Here is a 20,921-nt window from a genome sequence, read left to right as displayed (position 1 = left end):
TATAGTATGCAAATTATAAAATAATTAATGGATTTTTGATTTACAATATATCAATGACAATATTTTGTCTGGCAAAAAAAATGTGTAGTATATTTATACTTAACAAACTGGCAAGACAAATATAAAAATAATACTATTTGCTATAACTTGCACATATGTTATTTTTTAAATAATATATTTGTTTTATTATTCCTACTTATTTTTTTATCGAACATAAATGCAATTATAATCACAAAGTATTAAATAATGACATTTGTGTCACTGGTATTTGTTTTTGTAAAAGGTTAATGCACATCTTTTCTGCAGAGATTATAATTGTATTAAACACACATTACTCTTCTTCATTGTTATTTATTTAAATGATTTAAGGATATTTTGTCAGATCTTAATAAATAATCTTAAAGAATAAATTGAATATAAATTTTGTATTCTGTAAGAAATCTGTTTTTTACTCAGTCTGTTATAATAACCATCATGCATACTCCAAAAAGAAGTGCACAGATCTCCATAATTGATTGCCAAGCTTTAGTGGAAACCAAAAGTTCAGGTATTACAGAAACAGCTGCAATATAAATAAAACCTCCTGCTGTAAATGGAAGAATCCATTGTGTTGCAAGATCACCTGAAATAAGTAATAAAATTACATAAAATTAAATGGAATATTAAATATCTCTCTAATCATGCAATTATATATTTCTTACCCATTCCTTCTGTCAGTAAAGAAACAAAGGTTCCTAACAAAGCTCCTATAGCGGTAATTAATTGCATCATCATAGCCTGCAAACAAGATGACATTATGATTTTTAACTTGCAAAATTTATGTAAGTTGAATTTTAAAAGAAAACAAAAAATTACAATCTACAAAATACTGTATGCATTTAAGTTGTATCTTTAAGCTTGCGGTTATATGGTTACTTCTTATAACTCAGTCTTTCATTTTTACATAGATTTATATCTTACCTTTCTTTTGCTAACTCCACTTTGTACTAATATGGCAAAATCACCAATTTCATGTGGAATTTCATGTAATAAAATTGTAACTGTTGTTAGGTAACCAGTATTATTTCCAGCCATATAACTAGCCCCTATAGCTAGACCATCTGTAAAGTTATGCAGAAAATCTGCAGCTAGATTCAAATAACCAGCTATCTTTATGTCGCTTTCGGGTGGCTTGTACACCTTAGAAACTGCTTTATTGCTGTTTTCTTTCTCTTCTTTCTTCTTTGATGAAACATTCTCTTTTTTTTCTTGAGAAATATGATGGACATGCGAGTGAGAATGAGCACCTTTAACAATGCGAATTATCTTCTCTACTATTAAGAATGTTATTAAACCTAACAATACGCATAAACCAATAGTCATGTCATGTTCGTGATGTTCAGAGTCATGATCGTGACTATGGGAATGGGAATGCGTCTTTGAAGATCCATGCGAATGAGGAAGCATTGCATGAGGAATTAGATGAAGAAATGCATCACCTAATAAGCCACCAGCCGCAAAGCTCAGTAAAATTTTGAGCAGCGATTCATGTTGGTTAGTATTGTCTAGTGGTACAAAGAATAATATAAGAAAAGGTGCAATAGATATAATCACAGTCGAGCCAACAGCTCTCAAAATAATATCACTGTGATTTTTGCCCGAGACATTTGTTTCCGTATACAATACATACAGGTGCTCATGATCGGAATCGGGCGAGTGAGCATGTTGATGTTGACTTAAATAGTTTGCTTCCTTGGAATATTTGTAACTCGGCGATTCCTCCAAGTGTTCCTCTGAATAGTGATCTCCGTGAGCACTGCAGATAGCCGGTAGATTTAAAATAATGAGCACGAGAAACGTAGCGATTACTATCCTCGAGATCCACGTATGTATGGAAGTTCCATTTGTCATTATTGAGTGAACTTTGTCGTTTTTACGATCGTAACAAGTTTCCACGCTGATTGTGGGCATTATGGGACATCGATGTGTATGTATTTATGGAAGTAGCGCGAAGCATATGGGAATTTTACCAACAGAACATCACATAACCACGTACATCGAATCTGATCGAACTAGGATTCATAACGATGTAAAGATGTAATGTCTGTTTACGTTATGTGGCGGCACCTAACTGACACCTATGGAGGATTCACATTGCATTCGATTTCGTCCAATTACGACATCCGATATCTAATAGGAGAGTTTGTTTTATTTAAAACGGATGTATTGATTGGCTGAAAGTTTGACAGCCAATCAATGGGTGCATCCAGAAGTACAACCGCTCACTGAGCGGCTAAGTAGCACTCGACTGTGATTGGTGAATTCAAAGATAGAAACCAATCACATTCAATTGCTACTTAGCCGCTCAGTGAGCGGTTGTGCTTCTGGATGCACCCAGTATATTTCGTGACAGTTATTTTTTTCCCGAAGGTAGTCCTATTCAACGGCGAATGTAAATTTTCGTGCCATATCTACGTATAATCTTTGTATTCCATGATCAAGATCCCGCAAAAGTTAGGTCGCACAAAAATCAAATTTGATCAAATTGATCAAATCCTCTTTTGCATGTGTCAGTTTTTTCGCGATTTTAACTCAAATGTCTCACCGCTGCTTGAAATCTACGAGTCATGGATATTGCGAAGCTATCTTCTCAACTTCGCCCAGAAGCTCTAACAAAGAGAACACTGTTCCCGCGATAAAAACGTAAGTAAGTCGGTTGATATTGTTCAACTGCATAGCCGTTGCATGTTCTGCGTGACGGTTAAAAGTTCTTATCGCCAAAATAAAAATTTTAAATCACATAATGTTATCAGATATATTAAATATCATTATATTGAATAAATATTATTACATTTTTTACTTTGTAATTTTTACTATGAAAACTTTATTCAATATTTTTATCTTTTTTACACCTGTTTTATTATTAGATTAAACTTATCAAATTTAAATTATGTTGCAGGAAGAAAGATTTATGTCCTATCTTATCTAACGAACCATCTACTTCAATGAAAAGTCAAAGTATAGAAAAAACATACTGTCCTATGCAAAAGATGTCATCAAAACACGAAATAACAGAAACCTTAAGGCCTTCAAACAAATCTAGTGTGCAACTACCATGTGTCAAACCTACAAATTTAGTGAAGCAGGAAAATGCATTTTATAATGTTACATCTAATGAAAAATTGAAGACTCCTGCCAAAACAAGAGTTGTAAATAGTTCATCTAATGATAAGACATCAGTGGTGCAGTTTTGTACACCTAAGCATTCAAGAACAACAAATACACCTAGTGCTAGTACAAAATTCAATATTTTACCTGCTACAAGAACACCTGTGAAATGTTACTTTAGCGATCATGCTTTATCACAAAGTACTCCAGACTGTTTTAATATAGTTCATTTGGAAACTCCATCTCACAAAATTGATGATATAGTAGTTGGAGAGCAAACAATGTATGATGGTGAAAGTACTAATCTCACTGTTGGAATACGTATCAGACCTTTGAATTCCAAGTGAGTATAATTTAATAATGTCAACTATAATTGATGTCACAACACAATAAGATATTCTATGTAACATTTTTTTATTATTTTAATTATTTGTAGTATAAGACAAGATTTTTACATACATATATATAATTTTATTTGTGTATATATATATATATATATATATATATATATATATATATATAATATTTTAATTAAAAATAAAGTTCATTAAAATGTAAAATAATTTTTTAAGGCAATTTAATATATAACTATTAATATTATATATATATATATATATATATATATATATATATAATATTATATTAATAGTTATATATTAAATTGCCTTAAAAAATTATTTTACATTTTAATGAACTTTATTTTTAATTAACTTTAATTATTAAATCTAATATATTATTAACAAATATCTTATTTCTTACAATATCTATTTTAGAGAACTAAATGATCCAAAAGTTACGAGAATTGTGCAAGGGAATGGTCAGAATGTTACTGTGGAATGTGAATCTGCACATCATACTTTTACGTATGATCACTGCTTTGTCTCATATAATGATCCACTTACACCTGGTCATGCCAACCAAGAAGTCGTTTTTCGTAATATGGTATTGCCATTAGTGCAAAACGCCTTCGAGGGTTACAATGTCTGCTTATTCGCGTATGGACAAACGGGATCTGGAAAAAGTTACAGTTTAATGGGCGTTGAATCTGCGCACTTAAGTGTGACGCCGTTTGACAAAGAAGTCGGTATTATACCAAGATTCTGTCAAGAAATATTTACACAAGCATGTGACAATCCACATATTATGACTACTGTGGAAATTAGTTATTTTGAAATATATAACGAAAAGATACACGATCTCCTGGCTAGTACAAGTAATGGATCAAAAAAAGCTCCTCTTAAAGTAAGAGAGCATCCTGTTTTTGGCCCTTATGTTGTAGATTTGAGCCAGCATTGCGTGCAAAATTACAAAGACTTACAAGTAATTTTATAATTTTGCAATCACAAAATATGATTTTTTTTTTTATATATGAATTTAATCTATTATTAATGAAATTTTTTAGGCTTGGCTTAAAGTTGGAAATTCGCAAAGGGCCACAGCCGCAACTGGTATGAACGAAAAAAGCTCACGATCTCATAGTATTTTCAGTATTATATTAACTCAGACATATTCGGACAATCAGTTGGACTGTCAATTACTTGATGCCAATCGTCGTAGTAAAATTAATCTAGTTGATTTAGCTGGTAGCGAGAGATTGAGTCAAACTTCTGCTACTGGTGATAGATTAAGAGTACGTTTTTGTAATATAGCGAGATTTTTTAACTATACAATCAATAATTTAATATTTAATATTTATTCACAATAGGAAGGTGTATCTATCAATAAATCTTTGCTTACCTTAGGAAAGGTAATTGCATCACTCACAGAAAACACGAACAATCGTAAGCAGGGTTTTGTACCATATCGTGAATCAGTGTTGACATGGCTGCTAAAAGTGAGTACTATTTTATTCATGTATTTTAGATTATTCACACATAAACGAAAATGCTATATAAGAAGATATATTATCTAATAAATATATTTCTTTGAAGATTGAGAATAAGAGAATGTCAAATTAAAATATATTTTTGAACGAATGTAAATTTGAATTTTTAAGATGTATCTCGTGTGAGACAAGCCTTATAATTTATTATGCTCTAGTCTGTTGTAAAGTTATTTTAACATTTTTCTATTTAATATTTTTTCTTGTGATTGATTATAAATCTAAATAAGTTTTAACAGTTTTAAAATGCGACAATTTTTTTTTTTTGGAAATGATAAAATTTATTAGGGAATTTATTAGGGAGAGAATATAATATTTAACAAAATACATATCTCTATAATTCTTATATTTGTATGCGTTATTTTTATTCTTAATATAAAACATTTGATTTATTATATCTTTCATATTTCTAAACAATGTTATTTAAATCACGCAAGTGTGTATTATCAAAATATTTATGACAATAAAATATTTTGTTATATCTGATAATATATGTAATTTCAAAAGATAAAAATCTTAATAGATAATTATTACATCGTAAATATAATTAAAGTATATTAATTAGTTCTAATCTTAATTCTAATCTGTATTCATTGTTTTGTCAGTTTCTAATTATAATTTTACCTCTCCGCTAAGTACAAGTTACATAACTTTATTACAGTTTAGTGGCAATATTATATTCAATTAATTCACTTTCAACTATTTACTAATTTACTACATCTTATATGCAAAATTGTATATTCAGTCTTATGCATCAAGCAATTAGTGGGTTCTTTCGTTATAAAAAACTTTATCAAATTTTTTAATTGACTGCATTAATTTTACAATATGCGCTAGTTTAGTGGTGCTCACTATTGAGCAAAATATTTATCAAATAAATCTAAAATCTACGATTACAATATATTCATTTTTTTGTTTTTTTTTTTTAAATATAATTCTAATTCGTATGCAAGTATCAATACGGTTTCTTAAATTTACCGAAGTCATAATAAATAGTCTTCTTATAAAAAAAATTTCGTTATCTTTTTTTATATTAATTTTAGGCACTCAATTTTTTTAATAATATAGAAATTTGCATGTCTGTAAATATTTATTTGCGTATTTGTATATTCGTAGAAATGTGTTTATATTTCACAAATGTGTCTATATTTTACAAGAAACATTTATTGAAAAACTAGTATGCAACCAAATTTAATTGCAAAGCAGTATATCTCTTTTTCTCTCTCAGGTACATCTTAAAATCACAATTTTTTAAAAACACTTTATCTAATTCAATAGATTAGTTAGTTTTTGAAAGCATTATTTATAAGTTAAATAATCGAATAATTTATCACTGCTTTTTTATATATTTAATAATTTAATTTTATATATTTAATAATTTTTATTAATAACAATCCCATTGATAAAGTATTCCTGTCGATGATATACTTCGGCATAAATCTTAATTTTATAAATCTAAATTCTATCTCATTCTTGAAAAATTGATTTCATACCTGTTTTCGAAAATATAACGTTTATGTTTCTAATTAATTAATTAACACAATAATATATTACGCTTGTATATTTTCATGCTTGTAAAATATATAAAAAAGTCCCAAAAAATTACTCTTTTTTCTGCGTTATATATAAACATGTATTCAAAAACAAGTTGCTGTTTAATCATCATAAAGGCACTTAAAATTAATATTATTAAACCTAATTAAAGTAACTTCATTATGTACGTATATTTACATCTACTTATTATGCTTAAAATAATATTATTTCTTCTTATAATACTTCAAAAGATATGACTTTACGTTTTGCGTAATCTTTATGTTTTGCATAATGGTTTAGCAGATTTATTTTGATTGGTATTTGCCACATTTTTCTCACTATGCATTGCATCGTTTTCCTCCTCTTCTTCATGAATACCCTCGTGACAGGAATCATTTCGTGATTTACTTCTTATGTAAACCGCTAGGTTTCTCCTTTTCATCTCTTTGCATAAGTGGCAACTTTCTTTGGATTGTTGCTGCATGGTTCGTTGGTTTTCCACTGATTTTCCTAAGTAATAATACGAAACGAATTGTAGCATATCAATCCAACTTTATCTCATGATTATATATATATGTATGTATTTATATTCAAAATTATTATACATATATATTTAATAATTTTGAATAGAAATACTATTTTTACAATTTTGACTGCATTATTTTATTAATTGATCATTTAAGTATAATAATTTTCTATGTTTCACACGACTATATATAACAATGTTTCAATTATTTAGTATTTTTCCACAATGGTATGTATATATGTAATCATTGCAGGTATAAAAATTACACATAAAATATGAATTACTCAAAAGAAAATATTTATCTTAATTAGCAGACTTATGTAAAGATTTTAATGAGAGACGGTTCAATGAAATTCTTGAAAATTACAATTTTATCTTTACGAAAAAACACAAAATACATTCTTAGATCTGAGCAGGTGGATATTTTGTGAAGCTTTTCACACTTTTTTCTATTATTATTATTTTATTATAGTTTTCTATTGTTCTATGAAATGGTTGTGAATATCAATATTTTACAAAAATTGAAAATATTCTCTTCCGTTGATGGAAATTGCACATGTTTAAATGTACAATTTATTTGTGCATTTTACAAGTCATATGAAACTTGCCGGTTAAACCGGTTTATTTCTTCTTTAGTGCGCTTATTCCGAGTCTGCTAACGTGAATATATATAGCGTGATATTTTTCTTGATGAACATGTTGAAGCATATGTGACGCAGTTTATAAAACATAAAAAAGATAAAATATTTTTTGAGAGAAACGGCTTATACTTGCGAAATGAAACAGAATAATGGAACTATTGACATTTTATTCATCACAATGCATGTAATTGATGCAAGTATTTATATTCAAACATCAAACTATCTTTCCGAAAAAAAGGAAACCGAACTTTTCTTGGAACATTTAATATAAGATATATGCTAATAAAAATGAATTTCAATGAACTATAATATATATTTATGAACAATAATATATATTTTATCTACTTACACGCAATTTTACCCAACATAGTTTAAGATAAAGTGATTTAATCAAACTCCAAATAGTTGAAACATTTTTCTGTATTTTGTGTATGTGACAATAAATATAATTTTCTGGGTTTTTTTAATCGTTAAGTAAATAAATATTTTGTTTTCATTATTATAACTATATATATTATATATAAATAATAATCCAATCATAAAATTTTGCATAACCGTACTTTAAAAAATCCTAATTAAATGCATAATATTGCAAATGGCAAATGAATACAATTTTTAGTAAATATACTAATTATTTCTTAATTTTTTCTTTATTAGCGATACATGTGATCTATTAAATATAATTGATTTTATTCTGTATCAACAAAATATGTCGGTGTAATTAGCATCGAATGACCGTCACGGTATACGACGTAATTTAAAAAATGCTAACGTAAGATCTCTTAGACTCGCTCACCTGTAGCGCCAGATAATTATATCCTTACTTTGAGTCATGGAAATCTATTGTTCCACCTCATGACTATTACTTATATAAATACTTGAATGTATTACGTGTAATAATCTTAAAGTCGGAAATGTATTGATAGATTACATTTATATTTAAATCGATGATTAATTCGATGAGAATGATACAGTCGTTTTAAAGAATTGGAAGATACATTTCGAAAATGTCTTTTAAAAAAATTTTTAAATCTGATTAGTATTTTTGTCAAATATTTAATTTATATTTGACAAAAAGTATTTTATATGATTGATATGATCGAGAGTTATCGCGTTTTAAATTTCAAAACTAATCCACGGATTGATAACGAGAAGAGATGTTTTGAGATCCGAAACGCGATTCGGGTCATGTCGCCTGAAGAAACCAGCTAAAAATAGACGCGTGTATATTATAGAAACTTAACGTGCGTATATATGATACTTAGAACAACTCACGAATAAATATAACGCAAAAATTATTTAGTCTTATTTATCTTATTATCTTAACATCTTGTATATCTTGTTTAAAATAATTGGTTTCCTTTTTTTATATTTCCATAAAAGAGAAAATTTTGATTGAAATTTTATTAAAGAATTCATCGTGTTTTCTATTTCGAAGTTAATACGGCTATTGAGTATATCTAATCTCGGTTTAATTGCTATTAATCGCTATCTTCAATAATGTCTTTATTGTTTTCCCAATGTAATCATTGATTAATCGGTTTTATCTGAGATAGAAACGAACATCCAACAATAAGACTGTAACATCATCGATAATATTTCATCTTATCTGATATATATATATATCAGAATATTATCTTTCAAATACGCCAATAAGGAATTTCCTTTTTTATGCGCATTAAGATACGTGTAGATACGAGATATGAGATACGATAAACGCATCAAAGTATTATTGCTAATATATCTGTTCAACAATGTAGAATAAAAAAATCGTCATAATCGTGATACGCATTTCATAAATAAACATCTCGTGCTAAGACTGATTTTCATAATTATGTAACGCTTATCTATGACGTAAAAACTGATTTGAATAAGAAAATGTATAATAATATGTATACTCCGGCGTGTTTTCTTACCATCAGTATATTGAAGAAGATTTAATAATTAATATCGTGTAGATCATCGAGTCTCGAAACTGTTCAGCCGAAGAATTATAAACATATGGCTGTAAGCGCGATTAATTTTTAATAAACGTGATTGATAAAATGCGACATTTAAAAGCGTGAATTCGCGACAATGTAATTTTTTTAAATTCTCTTTCGGTACATCTAAATTATAGCGATATAATCTAATATAGAATGATATATAATAAGGCGAAGAATTATTATTCTTATTATCATATATCCTACATTAGAAATATTATTGATGCTTTGAAGCGAAACTATTTCACGTTTCATATTTTATAATACGACCATAATATATTAATAAAACATTAACGCAGTTAATATTGTGAACCTGTTATATGCAGGAATCCGTATCATATGTACATTCATCAGCATTTTTAATCTGTCTGACGGATGTGGCAACATAAAATAGTATATTGCAGCAAAAATATAATATCAGTTCACAAAAATTCTTTACAATTTATTATTATTATTATAACATATATTTATATTGTTTCAGACTCTTTTATTTGAAATTTGTCTTTATTTAGAATTTTTTTAATTTATTGTATCAATATTACTCAATTTATTCTATACACTGTTAACTTTGAAAACTTCAGGAAAAAAGTTATTATGTACAAAAGATTGTGTCAATCATAGATTGCAATATTTCCGCATGCAATATTTCTGTACAAATGATTCTCTACTGAAGATTATACTTTCGCAATACTTTTTATGACTATTGATATATATTTACAGTCTTTTCTTAATCTTTATCCCGATTCGGAGTATCTTTATATAAATATCTATATAAATATCAAATAACTGATAATGATTAATTTCAAAAGAGAAAGTTACATCGATATTATTTATTTAACTTAAAACATTCAAATACAATTTTGGAAGGATTCGGGTAAATAATTTGAAGTAGTTGTGTAAATGTATTCTTAATTCGATTAATGAGTGCCTAAAAATATGTGGGCTTGATCTATACAGACAATATTAAAAATCAATGATAAGATATATCTTTCTGCAGATAGACCCAAGGACATCATATCATCTTCAGATAATTTATCAGTTACTTTCATCATATTTTCTTCTGGCAAAAAATATATACGATACTTACTTTGTTTCATATACGCGATTTTATGTTTAAAAATATATTAAGAAATTTAAAAAAACAATTAAAAATATATTTTTTTGTCTTATTAAATTAATTTAATTATATTAATTAAATCAATGTTTATAATAGTGAATTCGGTTAGATGCATTAAAGATGAAGTAGTGCACATTAAAATTTGTCGTATATAAATTTATGATAGCATGAGTAACTAAAATAATAAGAGAGAGAAAGAGAGAGACAATTCTACGAGTTATTATTATCATCATTCATATTGAATAACGACAATAATAACTCGTTAATTATCTTACTATTTTAATTATTGATTGTAAATTTTTATACGACGATTTTATTGTGCACTAGTGCATTCAATCGAAAATTCTCGCTGTTATAAATATTAATTTAATGACAATAGTGTAGCCAACTGAATTCGCTCTAAAACATTTGGATGCATCTCTTATTTACGTTGGAAGATTATTTTGCATGGCGCTTGCAGAGATCACATTTAATAAACATCATTAATCATCTGCACATTATACCTTTTTATATTTTTACAAAGTTAAATATCATTGCGCCAGTCATTATTTTATCCAATATATCAATGTAAGAGTTTTATTTGTGGATTTTTTTCTTAAAATAAAATAAATTTTTTTATCGAAAATATCCCCAATTCGTTCTTGAAATATCACTCTTTAAATATCACGATAATAATTTGATTTTAAATCAAGATTTTCTGTTGGGACTTTCTCTTAAGACAATTTTCTTTTTTCATATCTTTTTTCTACAAAAATTCATTGAAAAATAAGATTTTGAAATCTATTATATACTACATCCAGATAAGCAAGCGTGGTTAACCACATTGATTAATATTATATTGATTTATATTAATCATATTTTTATCATGTTGATTAATATGATTAATCATATTGCTGTCATGATGCCAACAATTGTATATACAATAATTGTTGGCAATATAACAGAAATCTCATAAAATATCTAAATATTATTCAATTCGTAATTATTCATTTTTAATCGTTTATATCTAAAAAATTATCAACATTTTTATTTAAATAAAAAAAGGTTAATTTCGGATTTTGATAAAAGAAATGATAGTTAAAGAACTTTCTGTATGTCCTTCGAAGAAAACGCGTTCACTGTAAATAAATATCACTATCATTATAACTACGTCATTACGACTATAATAATTAAAAACGATAATAAGTAACAAGGAAAAATATTCGTTAGTTAGTCGTCAGTTACAAAACGGTAAAGGACAGTGAATAGAAAATGCGCTAATTTTCGTAATACACAAGTGTGATTATATGTTTTGTTTCCATAGAGAACACGTTGTCAGTTTAACATTGAATACAATAAGAAAAACTCTATACTCACTCGTGCTGTTATATTTGAAATAGTCTTTGTTCCATGGTTGCTCGTAGTCGCGATATTGCAGATTCCTTGAATATCCGTAAGTAAACACCTCTGGTATGTAAACAAGATCCATGACGATTTTTCTATTAGCTATCGATGTTCAAATGAGAATGTCAATGCGAGAATTCTCGGTGATTCTCCCGCGTCAGCGGTTCTTAGGCATGTTTCTTTTACTCAAGATGCTGCGATTGCTTCAAGATCAGTTGTAGATAAAGCAAGCGTGCGTCGTGCGTCTCCGTAACTTGATCGTAGGAACGCAATTTCTTTCTTCTAAAAGGCGTCAGCTCGATCCGTCGTCGATCGCTTCTGCTTTGAACTAACGAAACGTTGATGCCCAAAGCCGTAATGTTTATCTGATCCCCCCTTTCACTTCACCTTCTACACAGCGGTTCCACGTCCGCTCCCCTCTACCGCGTCTTCGCGATACATACAATCTTCCGTCCTTTGGAATGCGTATACGCTTGTTTACGCTCTCGATGTGCCCCACCTTCCGCTCCGCCAATCACCTTCGCCGCTTCTCGCGGTTTTGCGAGACGCGTAAAAGGTAGCAATGTGCGTGACAACGAAACCCGCATGCGTACGTGCTTACGTGCTTATGTGCTTATGTGCTTATGTGCATGCGCGCACGCGCGCACGCGTGCGTATATACGTATTAGCGCCTCCGCTTTGTTATTTTATTATTGGTATTTGTTAAAAAATTGTTTTTGAACAAATTAAATAATATATATTAATCATATTTGTGAAATAAAATAATATAGCTTTCGATTATGGACATTAAAATTGAATTAAATTAATTTACTGTTGCAATTATTGCAAAAGATATTTTTCATTGATAATTCTCAAACATGAATGGCGCGACAATTGCACGTACGGTAGACATGGAATCAATTTCGATCTATTTATATAATAAATCTTTTATATATTTTATATGTATAAAGTATATTTTATAGAATAAATTGTTATTTTTATTTTATTGTATTTTATTTCAAATACATTACTAATCAATAATAACTGAATCGTCCTTTTTTTAAATGTTTTTCTGAAAAATATTTGTTTGATTTATTATATTTTTCTTGGAAGTTTTTATGCTCTTACAATTTCAAATTCAATTTATTCTATCGCGCATTTAAATTTTTGAAGAGTTTCTTTTCAACATTATTTTGTCAAAATATTGAGTTTTGACCATATTTTTTTGGACGAATAAAATGTTATTCAATCACCTACTCGATGTTTTTTTCATTATTTTAACATTTTTCATATTTTATTATTTTAACTTTTTTTACTATGTATAAAAAGTTTTGATATTTATAAATATCTTGATAAAATTGTGATGTACATATTGTATATATACTAACAATAGTTTAACTTTATGATTATCTTAGAGATTAGCTAATCGATATAAATCTTATTATTGTGATATACCACAATAATTGTTAAATCTTATTATTGTGATATACCACAATGATTTTCATTACCACCACGTACAATTAAATTATATTAAAAATAACAGACAGTCTGAAAATTGTACTTTGAAGCTTATTCCAGGAAAATGTAGCATAAGATAAAATTGCTACTTATTTATTCAAAATAAATAGAAGGAAATATAATAAATATATTATTTATTTCCGACTATTGGCTCTCGAAAAATAAACTTGATTAAAAATTTTAATTTTATTTAAATTTATCTTAGAGATATTATAAAATCAAAATATATTCTTTTTTGATATTATTTCTGTATCTATTTATGGCCTGTAAAAAGACAGTTTGTCATTGATGAATGATAATTTAAATCGATAATTTAAATCGATATTCACTGATACAATTTATCAGATTTGTAATCGATTGCTTTTGATATTTGATACAGTATACGATAAATGCTGTATCTTTTTGTGTAAATATTAGCTATTTAAATGCTAAAAATATACATGTATCGTGACTTAAAGCACCACCTGCTGCATGCATAAATATTTTTGAATATGTATGACAAATTCACATATTTTTTATCTAGTTCATATTTCAATGATGTAACATTGCGTGGCAATTTCAGAAAGACATAATGAAATGTTTAAACATAATGCAAAATAAAATTTTCAAGCATAATATAAAAAATACATTTTGCCTCAGAAAGTATTTTTAATTTAAACTAGAAAAGTAAGAAGAAAATGCAAACATTATTTTAGTATGTTCTTTTTTCGTCGTGATATGATTTGATTATCATATATAATTCTATATAAAAATACGGATCTTATGGGAAGAGATTACCGAGAAATTGTATAAAAATATATATAAATATTTTTATAGGAAAGTTTAGGAGGAAATTCACGGACAGCGATGTTAGGAACAGTATCACCGGCTAATATTCATGTGGAAGAAACTCTAGCAACTCTTCGATATGCATGTCAGGCCAGAGCTATAGTCAATCGAATTCGTATCAACGAGGATCCACATGATCGTGTAATTCGGTAAAGTATTTTCCTCTTTAATTTAACAAAAATTTGCGCGCGCGAATATAAAAAAAATACAAAAAAGAATTAAAATTTTATTATTGTCTATACATTTGAACTATAAAGTGTGTATATATATATATATATATATATATATATATATATATATATATATATATATATATATAATAGAGCTTAATTTATTCGAATAGCGAATTGCAAGCTGAAGTTCAACGTTTACGCGGGATGCGAGAGGGATATGAGAAGCAAATTGGAGTTATTCCCCGTCGATTACTTAATTGCATGGAGCCAATGCAGCAGTCCGATGGGGAAATTAAGCGAAAGCAAAAGGAGATTGATAAATTGAAGGATCAATTAAAGAAAACGGAAGAGCAATTGACCGCGACACAAATGTAAGTAAAATAATTGTATCTCCTTTATATAAAAGGATAAAATTAGTGAAGTGAAATTTTTATATTTATTCGCCTCTAGTATGTGTAATTTACATGTAAATATATATATATATATATATATATATATATATATATATACATTTTTTTAAATTTAAAATTATCTTCAATTGATCGTTAAAAAAAAAAGTAAAGTAATATTGTACGCTTTCTTATAAGATGTACCTTTAAATGAGAACTTTATAATATATATATATATGTGTATGTGTGTATAGATACACATGTGTTTCACACATAATGTTAAATTATCATTATTTTGTCGAAGAATCGGAAATTATAATCAATTTTATCCTTTATTGTAAAATGTATTAAAATTTCAGGATTTATATGTTGCTAAATGAAGCTAATTATCGTGGGAGCATATGTGGTGTCATTAAGTCTGTACAGAAATTTCACAAATTTATTTAGTGACTTTTCATGATTTATGTTGAATCAATAAGATCTAATCGTTAAGACACGTATAATTACAGGAGCTGGCGCGAAAAGTTCCAGAGAGCCGAGGAGAAAAAAAGTTCGGAGCTTAAATATTTGCGTCGTTGTGGAATCGCCATCGAAATTGATTTCCACGAAAAAGATAAACAGCCTTGTCTCGTAAATCTCGCGGCCGATCCTATGTTATCCGGTACGCTTTTATATCTCATACCTCCAGGTTTGGTTCGTGTTGGAAAAAGTAGCGGACCCGAATCTACCCTCAAAAGGCTGGATATTATGTTGGATGGACCTCTTGTTAGGGAATTGCACTGGTTAGTCAAAGATTGTGTGTGCCTGTTTTTTTCATCCCTGGGTTCAAATGGAAAAGAGAAAAAAAGTGGTAAATTAGCGGAGATGTGAAATAGAGGAGATATTTTCCTAGTGTGAATGCTTTTCTCTTTTGTCAAATATGTTTTCTTGAATATGCTGTGAATATATTTCTTTCATCACATTAACAATTTCAAAAAGTTCTTGGAAACACATTTTCTTTCTAAAAAATATAAAATATCTTATGAATTATTTATAAACTATTATAACTACTCCTTTTCAAAATAATTCATTTTTACAATTAAACACAGTTAGTTGTATTCCTAAAAACCATTTGAAAAGCTTTCAATTCTATTTTTAATAATGTTAGGAGTATTACAAAAAAATATCCTTTGTAAAAAAAAAACTTATGTCAGTGTTAAATCTGAAATTTTTTCATAGCTTTATTATACATTTTATTATACATTTGTTGCAAGTTAATGTTTTTACTAGCGATGTTTGTAGCATAATATAATATTAAATGTTTAAATTAGGAATGTACATTTTCAACTATAATGTTATTTTATACATAAAACAACTGTTATTTTAGATAACGATAGTTTTAGAAATATTTAAAATTAAAATTTTTCTCATATTCAGTTTTGCAAATTATGCCAACCAATTCCAAGAACTTTTTAGAAGCTATGTATTTCTATGTATTAGCAAACATTGTTTATTGTTTCTAATTTTAATGCATGTTTATAACACATAATTATAATGCTACTATTAAGCAACAAATGATGTATATTAACAATTGTTAAATTATATAAATTATTTTATCAATTAGATGAACTAGCAGATGTGAAACGAATTCTGTATTTCTTATAACTTTATAAATATTGTTGATTTTTTTATATAATCACATATTCTATTTATAATTATATTGTGCTATATTACATTTGGCAATCGCATTATATAGAATATTACGAATTCACAAAGTTAGAATAAATTAGAATTTGAATAAGTCGGAGACTTACAGTATAATATTTAAATTGTACTTATTTAATGTCTCAACAAATGTATAATGAGTTGCAGCTTGTTTTAAAGTGGACTTAGGCATTTCGTGAAAATTGAATATTCATCAAAAAAGATACTTATTTTAGCTGCCTGCTGAATATTCCTATTCCTGTTAACACATACACAATTAACATTTAAAAATTTTTTTCCTTATCGTCTTATATAATATTTAGCGATTACACATTTGTTACATTTTCTTTTTTTTTAGTTCCATCGAAAATAACGGGGGAAAATTAATCTTGACACCCGAAATGGATGGAGACACGTATGTCAATGGACAGGTAATGATAATAAATAACATATTGTTAATAATTGCTAATTTGTAAACGAGATAAAGAAATGAAAATATTTCTATTACTTTTTAGATAATAACTGGAAAAATTGTGCTTAAACACGGCGATCGTTTAGTCATCGGTGGTAATCATTTTTTCAAAGTCCTAAATCCATATGACGAACCTTGCAATGTCAAACTTTCTACGCAAGCGATAGACTTCGAATTTGCGTATCAAGAAATCCTTCGAGTACAAGAAGAAAGGTATTGCTCAGAATAAGTTTAGAAAAAATGAAAAAATTTCTCTATATTAAATCTTGATCGAAGAAAAAGAATTAATTAGAACGCAATTGTTTGTAAATATTTATATTCCTAATGATTGTTTCAGTGAAAATTGTGAGGATATTTTATTTGTCACTACTGATTATACAGAGATAAAAACGATAACGATAAATTTTCATTTATTGAGGATCCATTCAAAACATTTGACAATTTTATGCTTTTACTATCTGCACTATTATTAATGATATATATTCACTTTATTATCGAGAATATATCATTAGTAATGAATACTTATACATAAATACTTATTAACAATTGCGTTCTGATTTTAATCCTTTGCACTCGATAGTTTTTTCTCTATAAGGAACTAGCAATTTGAAGCTATTTTGATAAAAAGTTGATGAAATTTTTTACAGTTAATATAAAAATAAATCGTACATAAATTAATGGATAGAACTATTGTATTTCAATATTTTATGTATTAAAAACTATTGGAAGAATTATCTTTTTATCGTGATTATCGTTGTCGAACTGCTATCACGAGCGTAATCCAAGTAACAAAAAAGGTCTAATTCTTAGACGAAAATCTTATCGCCTTCTGAAGGCAAAACGGGCTGCGCTTCCTAAAAAGAAACACAATTCGTCCTAATAGTCACATGTATCGATATCGCAAACGAGGCTATTGGGATGGACATATTTTCACGCTTTTCCAACAAAATAGACTAAATTTACAATAATAATTTAAATAAAATATAATAATTAAAATAATAAACACAATGATTTACTATGAAGTGCATCCAAATCAAACATAAACAGTTATTATCTCCATTCACTCTCCTCTCACTTGCCATTCGAGTTGTATCAAACCAAGTGGTGACTGAGGGCAAAGGGTTAATTCTCTCATAGCGATAAATATTATCGCGATGGCTATCATTTTTTTACGCAGTAAATTTTCCTTTATATAGATTAAGAGCAGAACTGGAGGAATCAAAACAGAAAGCAATAAAAGAACTGGAAAATGCTAAACGTGAAGTGGAATTGCAACTCGGGTCGCAAAAATCAGCATATGAGCATAAAATTGAAATTCTCGGTTCCACTTTGAAAGAGCAAAAACATACACTCGAACAAATTAATCGTAGAAAAAAGGAATTGGAATTGGAGAAGGAATTACTCGTTACAGAAGTGGAAACTAATAATAAGATTAAAAAGCAAGAACTGGAGCAAAGTCATGCGAGACTATCGCCATATAAATCAAACTTTATGCAAGAACTGGAAAATATTTTGAATGAGAGAACTGCGGATATCGAAAATGCATTAAAAACGAAACTTAATCAAAAAACAATAACCGCCGGTGGCATCAGTTTGCACGAAATGCAAATACTAGTTAAGGAAGCGACTCAGCGATGTAAAGAAGCCGGATTTAATTATGTGAGTTATTTTATAACAACTATATGTATACATTATTGAACAGAATATCCAGTAAATAATATAAGTTAACAATATAATTTATCATCTAAATCGAGTAAAAAATATAGAATAATTTTTTTCGATTTTAGAATTTATTAGAATTTAATTTATGTATAATACAATTTTGATAAGAGATATTGATATTATTATTATTATTACTAATCTCGATAATAATAATAAGACATAGCAGCGAATATGATATATTTTAGCATTATAACAATATAAAGCGTTATAATGATTCAATCGCTTGTTATAAAAAAAACTGCACTTCCATACAAAAATTCACTATTTTACGAGAAAATATAGGATATTTAAATTTTGATATTTGATGTATTATTACTTTTTATTATTATGATTTACTGGATATAATACTCTATGTAATAGGTTGTATGTATTCTATGTAATACATATACAATTGTTTCAACTTTTTCTCCAGAAATCTTTATGCTACTTTCTGTTTCTAGGAATTTGATCAACAACAAATAATAGTAAAAAAGAATTTACAGTCAGTGATTCGCGTTCGTGATAAGATCCGTATGATGGAGGCATTATGGCAACCGATAGACTTTTTAGATTGGATCCATCGCTTGAGAAACTGTGATATAGAAGACTCGATAAAGGAATTGCAGAATTTTCCTTACAATTGGGAACCTTATGACACAACAGAAGTGTTCGAAGACTCTTTAAACAATAGTCGAATTTCGATAAACATGACACCTGTAAAAAAACAATTGAACGAGAGCATTCATCAGCTTTCTATGGATACATCTATGTTGGAACCGACTTTAAACGATCAAACTTTTGTAACGTATAATCAACAGGAAGATGTAAATGCTTGTCTTACTCAAATCGAAGTTGCCACGAAGACCTTGAGCAAGTTGTGCCAATATCAGAATCATAATATTAAACCAATCGTCGAATCGTTAACCAAGATGCAAGATATTATTGAAACCTTAAAAAATATCTTCCAGAATAAAGATTTAAGTGGATGTGAAGATACGAGTACAAATTCTATGAATAGCGCCAACAACACTGTCATTGATGTAACAAATGATGTAAAGACTATCTTCCAGAATAAGAATGTAAACAAATGCAACGAAAAAAATACAGCCTCATCAGATAATGTCACTAATAGCAACGTAGGTGAAACATTAACTACAAAAAGCGATGTCAAAAATTCTTTAAGTCACAATATGTCACCAAAAAAATCTAGTGTGCAAAATAACATTACATCAAATGTGAAAACTGAAAATTCTCAAAAAAACGTGAGGTTTATTGATAAAATTAAACGTCAATGAATTTGAAAATAAGCAATAGTCATATTTAAAATAATGATTATTTTTAAACAAAACTTTTCATCATCTCAAAAATATCTCATTGTAATTGTAATAATACTACAATAATGATACACATATTGTTTTACAAATTTATGCTTGTGATCCATTTAATTTATATTTTTTAATAAGCTTTAAATAATTCAATGGAATATGCTTTTTATTTTTCCATGTTTTATTATTTTTTTCTATTATTTTTTCAGTTCTATTTAATTTTCAAATTTTCTTTGCATCATAAAATGTTTTTATGACAATGTAACCTAATTAAGAGGCTTAGTAACAAGAAAATTGTATTAAGACGTTAAGTAAAAAAAAGATGTTTTTTATAACTTATGAATATTATATGAATTGTATATTACGTATGTAAGCATAGTTAACGATACATTAATTATATAGTAATTATACAATAATTAAAATTCGAGTTTTTAATTCTTATATTTAATTTTAAGACTGATCTCTAATATAAAATTTGTTTTCCGCGAAATTATATTAAAATTTATAAGTTCTTATAAAACTATATATGTAAAAAGACTGTGAAAATTTTGTAAAATTATCTATATTTATGTGCCATAAGAATGACAATAAATCTTTATAAGATAAAAATGATGCTCATATATATGTGTATACATATATATA

The 20,921-nt window shown here is 27.6% G+C and overlaps 3 protein-coding genes across 5 annotated transcripts; 1 reads left to right on the top strand and 2 right to left on the bottom strand.

Moving 5' to 3' along the window:
- Positions 1-335: 335 nt before the first annotated feature.
- On the bottom strand, positions 336-2,082 carry Catsup (zinc transporter catecholamines up). The gene is made up of 3 exons (XM_083079154.1): positions 961-2,082; positions 702-777; positions 336-622 (listed from the first exon to the last, which is right to left on the bottom strand). Exons 1-3 carry the CDS (start codon positions 1,948-1,950, stop codon positions 453-455), a joined length of 1,236 nt encoding a protein of 411 aa, XP_082935280.1. The 5' UTR covers positions 1,951-2,082; the 3' UTR covers positions 336-452.
- Positions 2,083-2,392: 310 nt separating this feature from the next.
- On the top strand, positions 2,393-20,771 carry Neb (kinesin family member nebbish). 3 transcript variants are annotated; one of them, XM_083080041.1, is made up of 13 exons: positions 2,393-2,682; positions 2,939-3,490; positions 3,921-4,467; positions 4,550-4,777; positions 4,853-4,981; positions 14,525-14,685; positions 14,880-15,080; positions 15,458-15,514; positions 15,608-15,880; positions 17,140-17,212; positions 17,297-17,466; positions 18,450-18,912; positions 19,416-20,771. In XM_083080041.1, exons 1-13 carry the CDS (start codon positions 2,576-2,578, stop codon positions 20,247-20,249), a joined length of 3,795 nt encoding a protein of 1,264 aa, XP_082936167.1. In that variant the 5' UTR covers positions 2,393-2,575; the 3' UTR covers positions 20,250-20,771. The 3 variants fall into 3 exon arrangements, with proteins under 3 accessions (XP_082936167.1, XP_082936169.1, XP_082936170.1); XM_083080043.1 differs by lacking the exon at positions 15,458-15,514 and having other exon boundaries at positions 19,416-20,764; XM_083080044.1 differs by lacking the exons at positions 15,458-15,514; positions 15,608-15,880 and having other exon boundaries at positions 19,416-20,766.
- LOC145960514 (uncharacterized) lies at positions 5,359-12,723 on the bottom strand. The gene is made up of 2 exons (XM_083080048.1): positions 12,185-12,723; positions 5,359-7,072 (listed from the first exon to the last, which is right to left on the bottom strand). Exons 1-2 carry the CDS (start codon positions 12,294-12,296, stop codon positions 6,840-6,842), a joined length of 345 nt encoding a protein of 114 aa, XP_082936174.1. The 5' UTR covers positions 12,297-12,723; the 3' UTR covers positions 5,359-6,839.
- Positions 20,772-20,921: the final 150 nt, after the last annotated feature.

Source organism: Camponotus vicinus, unplaced genomic scaffold, assembly GCF_025532165.1.
Source record: "Camponotus vicinus isolate PSW18456_S1 unplaced genomic scaffold, iyCamVici1.0 SCAF_10, whole genome shotgun sequence".
NCBI lineage: Eukaryota > Metazoa > Arthropoda > Insecta > Hymenoptera > Formicidae > Camponotus > Camponotus vicinus.
The sequence above is the reverse complement of the archived record's forward strand: the minus strand, read 5'-3'. Positions and strand labels throughout refer to the sequence as shown.